This window comes from Sardina pilchardus, chromosome 3 (genome assembly GCF_963854185.1).
Source record: "Sardina pilchardus chromosome 3, fSarPil1.1, whole genome shotgun sequence".
NCBI lineage: Eukaryota > Metazoa > Chordata > Actinopteri > Clupeiformes > Clupeidae > Sardina > Sardina pilchardus.
The window spans coordinates 29322906-29335405 of record NC_084996.1 but is presented as its reverse complement, the minus strand read 5'-3'; the positions used below and the strand labels follow the sequence as shown (position 1 = coordinate 29335405).

Below are 12500 nucleotides of genomic sequence, written 5' to 3'. Positions count from 1 at the left end.
TAAAAAAGATGATAAAAAGCAAATCAACAAATCAACATGACTAAAAAGAACTGTAAAATATAGACATGAGACATTTTGAACAAATGTAGTCTTCTAAACCTATTTTTACCCTGCTCGAACGGAGTGCTTTACTCACGGACCCGGTGTCCCCCCATTGACAATTAGTTATAGTGGCAGTCAGTTCAACCTCTGTCAGGCCACACATCATATTGAAAAGGTCTACAAGGAAACCCAACACTAACAATAATAATAATAAGAAGAACAAGAAGAAGAACAACAACAACAGCAGCCTGCTCTGAAACAACGCCCATTTTAATAGGCCAAAAGAGCAATCAGTGCTCACAAAGGCACCTGGCAACCAAACAGCTCACCCTTCCACACAACAGAATGCCAATGAACAGCAATTACCCTCCCACTCCAAACCATAACACTGAATTATGCCTCTGTCTGAGCGTCAAGACACAAGCCTCTGGGAAGAAGAGAGCGCCTGCTCGTCGCACTATAACAATAAAAGGAAGAAACTGCAAATCACAAAAGATCGATATCCGCCCTGTCAGCCTACACACAGAGATATAGACAGGGACAGAGAGAGAGGGTGGGGCATGTGTGTGTGTGTGTGTGTGTGTGTGTGTGTGTGTGTGTGTGTGTGGATGAAAGCCTTGAAGATTTGTTTTGAATCCATAACCTTCGTGAGGACACTGGAAGATGACATTTATGTAGACACAATTAAAAAAAAAGTCAATATGCCCTTACGCTGCCTCATGGCACGATCATAATAATGCTTAATCCCCCTGCAGTGTGCCACTATATCAGAGGAGGAAGAAGCCCTGGTGAGCAACAGTTTGATATGCAGCTCCAGTCCAGCCAGATAACACAGTACACAACAATAGGGCTCCCATTGAACTCCACCACGCTACCACATTCTAAAGCTCCCGCAGCCTTATCACAGCCTGGTGACGTGCTGCCAAGCCCACCGCAGTTAAAGTTTAACCAGCCCGAGCATTTGGTTAAAGTGACGGAAGCCAAACAAAGCAGCCCTTGGTGGCGGAGGCTCTTCTTCAGACAACCGGCCAAGAAAGAGGAATCTCAATGCACGCCCGGGCCATTGTTGACTGACCTTTTCCCCGAGACCAAAAAGACTGCTTTCTGGGCCGTCACTGAGAGAGCACTGATACTTCGGGTGTCTGCAACAGGCCAGACGCAACCAGCAGGTGGTTGTCAGACTGGCGCATAGGGTCTCCTTTACCCTACACCCCACCCTCTTCTTATGCTTTCTGGGAGACGACCAACTCCCCCCCCCCCCCCCTTCCTTCCCCCAAAAAACACATGAGGCTCTTATTGTTTGCTGAGCAACCCCCCCCCCCCCTTCTCCAACACCCCTTTGCTATATATCAGCTGTATTCATACCCCCGCCTCCCCACCCCCACCACTCACACACACACACACACACATACACACACCCTTAACACATGCTCGCATGCACGCGCACACACACACACACACACACACACACACACACACACACACACACACACACACACACACACACACACACACACACACACACATCAATCACCAAGGTCCCAATCACAGTCAACTTCAGAGGCCAGACTTTGTCTCTCCCCTCCCTATAGACTTTTTCGTTCACTCCAAAAGTCCCTCCATTGTAAACACACACATAAACACAGATAAAGCGAGACTCTAAACCAGATGAGACCCTTCCTGTATGCTGACGATGCCAGCGGAGCTCAGAATCATGAATATTTCCCAACACACTGTCAATAACTGAATAATCCTCTGAGGAAAAACTCACAAAACTAACTGATGGAATATGAAATTCAGACAGATCAGTGGCCAAGAAGCTGATCATGCGTCCAATAGAACAAACGACAGCACTGTGTGCTGTGTGTTTGGGGTCGGAGGAGCTGAACAGAGTTGGTAAATATGAGGTCACCAGCGTTTGGGGTGAGGCTGTGTGCGACAATCTCTCACGCCCACGAGCATACGACATGCACACTTAACGATGCGCGCACACACACACACACACACACACACACACACACACACACACACAAATTAGCATTTCAATAGCATGACCCCCTTTGCCTCTAACGGATTCCCTCCTGCTATTCAACACAACTCGCCCCTCAAGTCCAACAGGGAGTTTTCTTTTGCTCCACTTTCAGTGCAGCTGTTTACCCTGAACAACACGGCTCATTTACAAACACGCTTTAAACTCAAGGCACCGTCACACCTCCTCCCTTCCTGGTGGAGAATTAAAGGAAATAAGTTTATTTACAGACAACGCCTTTTCCTATCACCCCATTAGGAAAAAAAACTACTTCCCTCTTCAACACAGACAGAACAGTGCTATGCCATCGGCTCTATACACTCAAAAGAGGATACCCAAAATCCCTCAGTGGTCTCTGAGGTACTCTGACAGAGTGAGAGAGAGAGAGAAAGAAAGAGAGAGAGAGAGAGAGAGTGTTACTGAAGTGTTTCTCCCCAGTGGGGCAGTGCAAATGCCTCAAAGGTCGAACAGTCCCACGGGCTCTCTCACACAGAGCAGTTCTAATCAGAAAACCTGCACAGGCAATAAGGACCTACAGAGCAGCGAGGGGAACTGTCAGCATCAGTCTCTCTCTCACACACACACACACACACACACACATATCCACAGCAAGAGAGCCAAAGAGAGAGAAACACAGAGAGAGCCGACATGACACACACAGTGAGAGGAACAATGGACTTTGGCCTCAGTGCTCCCTCTCTCACCCTCCCTCTATCTCTCTGTTTTCCCCCCTTCTTCCCCCTCTCTCTCTCTCTCCCTCTCTCTCTGTCCCCACACACATGAGCCGAGCCCGCCGACTCCGCGTCTCTCGCTCACCCTGTCGAACGCGGTTAGCGCCGAGCCATCGCCTCTGCCACAGGGGGCTAGAACGGCCAGTCCTCCGTTGGCCACCGACATCCACGGTCCAGTCTTCCGAAGCGCCGGTATACTGCCCTAGACCCGCTAGTCCAGTCCAACAGGTGAGGGTCGGAGAGGAAGATGTCAGCGGCGGCAGCGGCAGCAGCGTCTGTGTCAGTATTCCGCACTGCTCTCCGTATATCCCAGTGAGATTGGAAGCAGGAATCCACACGGTAGACAGAGAGAGAGTGAGTGAGTGAGAATGAATGAGAGAGAGAGAGAGAGTGGGAGCGATCCTCACGGGCTAGACGAGCTTAATCCTTCGCACTCTCGGACACTCAAACACGCGCACCGTCACACAGTCTTACTCGTTTGGAACAGCATGCGCAAGCATGCACCTACACACACACATACATACACACACACACACGCATGCACATGCACTCCAGGCTATAGCTCTGACAACAGTTGCTGAGGTTAGGCCACACCTCCCAGCAAAATGCCTCTCTCTCTCTCTATGCCTCTCTCTCTCTCTCTCTCTCTCTCTCTCTCTCTCTCTCTCTCTCTCTCTCTCTCTCTCTCCTCGCTCGCTCGCCCATAGTCTCTCTCTCTTCCTCTGTCATGCTCACAATCTCTCTGTTGTTGCTAAGCAACTATTCAGTTGGGCCATCCCACCGCGGTGACATCAACCAGAGTGAGTGTTCAACTGCAACACACTCAGGTCTCTCTCTCACACACACACACACACAAACAAGCACATACACACGCACACAGCTACAGCATTCCATGGTCTGTTTCCATGGAAACACATGGATGGTGCAATCGCTGCTAAAACCCGTTCAGTCATTATTGATAAGACTGCAGACGGTTTCGACGCCACTTAAGTCTGTGTTGCCGGTGAAGCCCTGAGATTTGTTTTCATAGTCTACTTCTGTGTGAGTATGTGATGATAAGAATGTAATATCATATCAAGTAATTAATGCAGGCTTTGTTTAGTGTTTGTTTGAGAAATTAAATACATTAACTCGGAAATTACGTCATTAGAATCCCTGCACATAAATGCAAACATCTCCCAGTCCCAGGAGAGAGAGAGAGGGTGTGTGTGTGTGTGTGTGTGTGTGTGTGTGTGTGTGTGTGTGTCTATGTGAATATAAAAGATCAATAAACAAATCATTCAAACAAATCCGTCAGCAAACTAGCAAAAAGTAAACATCTCTTGTTCACACAGCTGAATAAAACCTACCAATCTCCAAATAAAAAAAAGTACTTTCCTATCCTGATTAACGCTGATACTTAGACTTTAAAATGAAATATCAACTGGGCTCATTGCCAGCAAAAAGGGGCCCCATTCAAAAGCCCATCGGATCAGATCAAACTGAGACTTGATTGTCTCCTGTTATTGGTCCATGCAGCAGGACAGCGCTGGCCGGCTGCCATAATGAACTCTCGGCGTTGGAGCTGCCCCGCTGGGACGGCTGTCAGCAGATTGTCATGGTCAGGAGAGACGACCTGCCGTCTGAAGGCGTGTTGACACCTGGTGTGTTGTCAAATGAAGGTTTGGGTGTGTAAGCAGGGGTGTAATCGAGGGATGGAAAGAGAGAGAGAGAGAGAGAGAGAAAAAGAGAGTGTGAGAGAGGGAGAGGGAGAGGGAGCTCTCCCATCTCAATGTCTACGCTGCCCCACTTTTCTCTCTCGTCTCCCTGGAGCTCACTGCAGGAGCAGCCTCCCAATACCGCCACCACCACCACCACCACCACCACCACCACCCTGATACTGCAGCTCTCCACCTCTCTCCCTTAGGTCTGTCCCTCAGCATCTTCCTCTTAACCCATTCTCTCTACTCCTCTCCTTCTGTTTTCTCTCCCTCCATCTCTCCACCTCCATTTATCTGTTCTTTGGCATCTCCCTCTTTCCATGGCTCACTCTGCCTACTCTATTAGCTGCAGCCATAGACTGTATACAGTATATACTTCCAGTATACTACAGTCTATAGCTGCAGCAGTTGTACAGTATATCCTCTCCATTGGTGTAGTTAGCTGTAGTGGGTATACTGTGATCAAGCCCACATGTTAATACCTATCCTTGCCTATGTGAAGTGGGTATACTGGGAGGGAGATGCTTTTTAAGTGGGTATAGTCCTGCATATTGCGCACCACTGGTCCTCTCTCAACTCAGCATTGCTTTATTACCATAACTGAAGTTACAGTGTTGCCAATGCACTAAACAAAACAGCATAACGGTTTGTACCATAACAATGAGAACACTGAGAACATTGAGGGAAAGGGGGAATAAATGACTAATAGTAACAGTGCCATGAGAAATGATGTGCATGCTCTCTCTCTCTCTCTCTCTCTCTCTCTCTCTATCTATCTATCTCTCTCTCTCCTCTCTCCAAAAACAATGAAACACACCCATACCCAACGATTCTGTACACTAGTCACTGTCTTCCTCTGCACTACTGCGCTGAACGCCGGCATCTATCCAAAGAGACAAAGAGAAGCTGGAGGAGGAAGAAAAACCAGGAGGGAGGGAGAGAGAAAAGATAAGTGACCAAGATAGAAAGAGGGAGAAAGAGAGAGAGAGAGAGAGAGAGGGAGAGCTACAGTACAAAGGCAGCAGAGGAGATTGTTGGAATCTAAGTACTAGATAAAGAGGCAGGAGAGGTGGAAAGACAAGAGAAGAGTGAGAGAGAGAGAATGATGGAGAGATAATGAAAGAAAACAACATCCAATGTTCTCTAGGATGGATGACAAATCAAAAACATGGATAGATCCACACCAAAAGCTCCTGTTCAGCTGGCAGGCTAATTGTGCAATGGCTAATAAAATAATTTTACAGGGGCTATTTATTTGGCGCGCAGGTCTATTCAAACAGGGAAGGAGAGACAGAAACAGGGGTAGAGAGAGGGAGAATGAGGGAGTGTGGGAAGAGAGAGAGAGAGAAAGAGAGAGAGAGAGAGTGAGGCAGCAGTTTGTTTTTGACCACCAGGACCATGAAAGGAACAAAATCAACAATGTCAGCACTGCAGCCATCAAGGACCACCTAGACCGAGGTTTTGAATTTGCAGGAACAGCATCGACACAAGAGACCAATCAGGAACATAAAGAACAGCATCAGAGTCAATGCAGGGGCTGAGCACCAGCCATCAGCGATGAAGCAAAACCTCCATCCAAAATAACCTTCATCAGCTGGCTGTCACCTTGAGAGAGTAGGAATTCACCAACACTTGTAGAGTTGGGCTGAAACCACTGGCATCTGCTCAAAGTTAGTGCTTTTGAATGGATCCGCTGACATTGTCTGATCAGTGTTAACCAGGCTTGGATGGTACACATGTATTATTCTACCAACCAAGCCCAGTGTGGACCAGCGTGAGTTCTTCCGGATAAATCAGTTTAGGTTCCACCCATTTCCTCTTGTGCTATCTATTATATGACTCACACTGTGACTGAGTTACAACACCACAGCGGGGACAGACACCAGCGCGTTAGTGTGGCCACCTCCTGTGTCCAGTACACGACTGGGCTTCTCACAACACAAGTTCAAAAAAGGAAAATATTTACACACAGAAACACAATTCTCTCTCACACACACACACTTGAATTCTTTATTTAAATCCACCAGGCAAATTTCTTCCAGAAAAGATTGAAATCAGATTGACACTTTCACTCTACACACAGCACACACACACACACACACACACACACACACACACACACACACACACACACACACACACACCACTTCTCTCCATCCTCTCTCTGTCCGTTTGGTCATCTGCCACTCTCCTCTATCTCTTTGGTCTTCTTCCTGTTCCCCAGAGTCTCTCCCCCTTCTGCCATCCTCTCCTTTCCCTTTGCTTCTTCATCTCTCTTTCTCCCTGTTCTGTCTTCATATGCCTATCCTCTTTTCCTGTCTGTCCTCTATCCATCTTTCTCTTCTCCTCTGTCTCTTTGTCAATATCTCCCCCCCTCTCATTTGGTCAGTCTGTGACCCTGTCTGTGGTCTGTCTTATCCTCGTCTACGGTCTCTCTGTTAGTCTGTCAGTGTCCTTCGTTTTCTCCCTCATTCTCTCCCTGCCACCCTGGTGCTGAGGAGAGGCGCTGCTTGTAGATTTGAAGAGGGGGGGCTGCTGGAATTTCACTGATCTGTTTAGGGAGGGGCACAAATAGCTCACCCCAGAGCAAAAATACACACATGAACAATACATACAAAGGCACACACACACACACACACACACACACACACAAACACAGCCATCCAGACACACACAGACACAGACACACACACACACACACAGCCATCCAGACACACACGCTCACACAAACACAGCCATCCAGACAGACACACACACACACACACACACACACACACACACACACACACACACACACACACACACACACACACACACACACACAGCCACACACACACACACACAGCCATCCAGACACACACACTCACACAAACACAGCTGCAGAGTCTGCAGAGCAACAAACAAACAGAGGGAGGAAAAAAAAACCAAAATGAATCGCCAGTTACCCTGGAGCTCGATACATTTGACAGCAGCTTCAAAGACATAGCCATTCCCTGCCAAAAACACAGACACATCTACCCACAGAGAGAAACATAGAGAGAGAGAAAGAGAGGGGGATAGAGGGGAAGAGACAGACAATAAGACACAAAGAGCGCAAGAAGGAGAAAAAGAGACGAATAGAGACATCTTCAGGAGAGATGGAGAGAAAACAAGAAAGTGTGGCGGCAAAAAATGAGGGAAGGTACTGTAAGAATGCCGGCATTGGGGAGAGAGAGACAGAGGGAGAGAGAGAGAAAAAGAAAGAGGGAGAGAGAGAAGGTGAAAGAGAGAGAGCACATGGAGGAAGGAGACTGAGATGTCTGCTGTGCATACAAATCACTCTGCACTCCTCTGCCCCCCTCCTGCTACACAGGCAAGTCTGCACACGCCGACACAAGCCATCCAGAGGAGGCACCAAAACAATAAACAAACTAACCTCGCCAAAACAACAAGCAAACTAACCTCACCAAAACAATAAACAAACTAACCTCACCACAACAACAAGCAAAACCATAAAGATGGAAATCAATGAAATGTCAAAATGACCGTCACACCCACTCTGCTCCAGATCGCTAGCGTGAACTGGGTCGAGGAAGACGGCTCAATGATAGCAATCAGTGATGTCATTTCCAGTGGTTTAACTGACCATTAGTCGCACACCAGTCAAATATCAGTCATAACCAAAGATCGTAGAGCGCTACGCGCAAGATAGGTCACTGGTTGGAAAATACGTTGGCTATATTAAAGTAGTTCGCTCTAGAATCTTTGGTCGTAACATAACTACAGATGGGATTCAATAGGATGCTGGATTTTGAATGTGTGTGTGTGTGTGTGTGTGTGTGTGTGCGCACACGCATGTGTATTCCATGCACATTCCTAACAAATCTCAAAGCGCTACAGGGTAAAAGCAACATTAAAGAAAGAAAATCACAAATAGTCTTTCGTGACTTTTTTAACCAGCGTGTGTGTGTGTGTTTCAACTTCTCACTCTCAGATCTCACAGGCCAAAATATTCTGTCGTGACTTCTTTCACCAGCCGAGCGCTTTGAAATCGTTGCCTGAGGAGCCACCGTTCAACCTGTCCTGAGGCCTTAAAAAGACAGTGAGACGCCGAAAGAAATGGAGTAGCTCCTGGGAAGCTAATGTAAATTCATAAAAGACTGGGAACTCAAGATGAGTCTCACACACACACACACACACGCACACACACACACACACACACACACACACACACACACACACACACACACACACACACCCACACACACTGCATTGGTAGTATTTGCAACCATGTCCTTTTCAGTGGTGCATCACTGAGAGATTATTCACCTAGCCGAGGCAGAGAATAACGAGCTAGTTACAGACTGAGGCACTGAGGCTGAAAAAGGGAGGCAGAACCAAAGAGAGGCAGTCAGAGGGAAGAAAAAGATGTTCTAGAACACTCTATCCTCTGGCCTCTCTCTCTCTCTCCCTCCCTCTCTATCTATCTCTCTTTCCACAGTTCACGGATAATGGTTTCTCCAATGTCCCGACTGTGTATATGAGCTGTATAAAAATCTATGGAAGGGCTGAACTGCACCATGGGCCACTGCATTCTTTCACACACACACACACACACACACACACACACACACACACACACACACACACACACACACACACACACACACACACACACACACACACACACACACACACACACACACACACACACAGTGATCTCTTTTGGCTTTAAAAAGACCAACTGACCAATCGATTTGGAGCCATGTCCTCCTCTGTCTCTAGCCACTGAAATTATGACTCCATTTAAGAGCACTTACAGGAGGAACCCAGGAGTCATCAGGAGCCAACAGGCCCCGCTCTGGACGCACTGCAGAGGTGAGAACACGCCTCATCCATCCCGCCGGACGGCCCCTCTAACTGACTTAAAGCAGCACTAAAACAAGCCTTCAAGGAGTTACAGGACTTTTGCTCTAAACACCTACACAAAATGTAGCCTTGCTAACTACAACAGCCTCTTTGACATGAATAACAACTTGTCATAGGCTTAACTTGTGTCTTTCAGTGGTTATTATTGGTGACATCTTATTGTGAAAGGGGCTCATTTTATATTTTCATATTTGTTTCATTTCAGTTCATTATAGACATGACATGATGAAAGATTCTGGGGGTATTCACATATTGTTTACAAAACGTTCTGCCATTTGATTCCCAGTAAATAACTAGATGGACATTGAGCTAGTATGTGCCTTCTCTCTAACCTGATCCTAACAAACTCTCGTACATTCACAGAGAGTCTAGCCACTTTCCATTGCCAATCGTGAACTTCCTTGAATGCGGGTACTCTGTTGATGTTTAAAACTACTGGATCTGCCCAGAGCTTCTCAGATCTGCCAAAACCAATCGCTAACGCTTGGTCGTGATGTGACATGCTCAAGCTAGCACACAACCTCAACGTAATCGTTCTCAGCTACTCCCTCTGTTCGCTGATTGGACCTGCACATTTTTCTCTTGAGAAAACCCACGAATATACCGCAGACCCAGACGATGTACTGAAGGGAAATGATAATTGAGCTAAAGTACGTATAGGAGGGCCGGAGCCAGGCTACCTTTGCTCTGCTTGTCCTGTTCATTGTGCTTTATCGACGTTGATAGCGGTGGTGAGAATGTGACGCAGAGCCCCAGCCCATCACCAGCTGGGAGACTGGTGAACTCAGTCACTCCTGCTACATGTGCAGGCGACATCTGTCAGGTTGGCTGCATCGCATCACTCAGATGCCACGAGCTCAGGGAGGTGAATCTGGCATCAGTAGAGCAAAGAGAGACAGTGATACTCAATCCACCTGGAGGAGGTGAACAAATGTCTGACACACACACACACACACACACACACACACAGAGCGGTCAGCCTGCTGTGTGTGTGTGTGTGTGTGTGTGTGTGTGTGTGTGTGTGTGTGTGTGTGTGTGTGTGTGTGTGAGAGAGATGAGTGTGTCGGCTAGCACAAGCAGGAACACACAGGAGATCAGCCAGCGTCCACCTCTCAATTAGTCAGGTAGCGGCCAGTCATCTGTGAAATGGAGTGGTGTGGCGTGGTGTCCCTCGTCTGTGAAGGTACAGCTCAGATATCTTCATCTCCACGTCGCCTCATCCCCCACCACTCACCTCAGCTCTACTACCCCCTCCTCAGATTCACTCTCCATCCACCTCAGACTCACTCTCTAGTCTACCCACCTCAGACTCACTCTCCAGCCACCTCAGACTCACTCTCCACCTCAGACTCACTCAGTCTCTACCCACCTCAGACTCACTCTCCAACAACCTCAGACTCACTCTCCACCTCAGACTCACTCAGTCTCTACCCACCTCAGACTCACTCTTCAACAACCTCAGACTCACTCTCCACCTCAGGCTCACTCAGTCTCTACCCACCTCAGCTTCACTCCCACCTAAGACTCACTCTCCACCCACCTTAGACTCACTCTCAGAGCTCTCAAGACCAAAAAAGAGCCCATTTACATAGCATAGCTCAGCCATTCTAGCAGAGATGAAATGGACATGGTTATTTTACCAGTGGCTTTTGTGATTGTGGTGTGCGTGTGTTAAGATACTAACTTCTTAAAAATCAAATCAATAATGTAAGTAGTAGCGTTTTATGGTGATAAAGGACATGATGATAATGAAGAAACAGTGACAAAGGAAGAGTTTATGTCTGTGTGTGCGCGTGTGTGTGTGAGAGAGAGAGAGAGAGAGAGAGAGAAACAGAGGGAGTGAGCGTGGCATTTGAGGAAGGGGCTTTATGTTTTTATTCATCCACACTTTTTAATTCTCTCTATCCCTTTCTCTCTCTCGCAGGCATTCACTTTGCTACACGTACACACAAACAATGACTCCCACATCCACTGCAATACACACCATAAACACACACAGTGTACTCACGTATGCACACACACACACACACACACACACACAAAGGTATTCTGTCTATACTACAGCAGTTAATCCACTCACGCTATGTGAAAGAGGGAGGAAAAATAGATGAGTGCAAAGCAGAGAGAGCAGAAGTGAAGAGGAATGACAGGAGGGAAAAAAGGAAGCTTCTTATCAACCTGGAAAGGAGAAGCTGTGAAGAAGCACAAAGAGTGCGAAATACAGAGAGAGATAGAGGGAGAGAGTGAGAGAGAGAGGGAGAGAGAGATGGAGGGAGAAAGATATGGAAAGAGAGAGAGATGGAGGGAGGGAGAGAGAGAGAAAGCAAGAGATCGAGTAGCATTTCTTGACTGCTGAAAATCAGTGGCTGTGTGAATAGGGCGTGGTGGGGGAATGTTCCAGTGTGAACGAGACAGAAATGTCAAGCGCTTCTTTTTGAGACGGGGGAGACTTGACGTCTGGCACTAACTCCGGAACCCTGTCCATCTGTATCAGCACAGAGAGGAGGGGAGGAAAATAGAGAAACAGGGTGAGAGAGAGAGGAAAGGAGGAGGAGAGGAAGAAAAGGAGGGAAAAAATAGAAACGTACACGCAGACAGGAGGGGGAGATGAGAAGAGATCAAGAGCCAAGCCCCCTGCCCAGCAGCTTGAGTCTCTCAAAGACACTGAAGGTCATTTCTTCCGGAACAGTCTCAAACATGGCTGCCATGGAGTGCTAAGGAGGAGCTGACTCCGAGGAGGGCAGCCTCTGATACACGCACAGCTATCAGTGTTTGCCAGCTAATTATGCTTCGTTAGTAAACAATATTAATTGCCGCCTCGTCTGCAGTCTCTCTAAGGTGGAGGCAATATTCTCACTTTAATGACCTAAGCAGATGAGACTCATGCTCACTCGAGTGTGCTAATTCTATGCAACGTAATTATTGTGATTCCCATCTACTCCCTACATATCCCACAGAAAAACACACAAATATACACACACACATAACCCTAGGCCTATATGGAGTGCATACATCATGAGACTTACCCCCCCCCCCCCCCACCCCCCAATCCTCTAGTTCAGATAAACTCATCCTCATCTTATATTCCAT

The 12500-nt window shown here is 47.4% G+C and overlaps 1 protein-coding gene across 2 annotated transcripts in view; it reads right to left on the bottom strand.

The window, feature by feature from the left end:
* Positions 1-12500, bottom strand: part of rab11fip4a (RAB11 family interacting protein 4 (class II) a) — a 65534-nt gene that overhangs the window by 24721 nt on the left and 28313 nt on the right. Inside the window, exon 1 of one of the 2 annotated variants that reach the window (XM_062532748.1) lies at positions 2888-3311. The exons of the other annotated variant lie outside the window; for it this stretch is intronic. Coding sequence (XP_062388732.1) covers positions 2888-2968 — 81 coding nt within the window. The 5' untranslated portion in view covers positions 2969-3311. Of the gene's footprint in view, positions 1-2887; positions 3312-12500 lie in introns of those variants that run through there. 2 annotated transcript variants of the gene reach the window in all.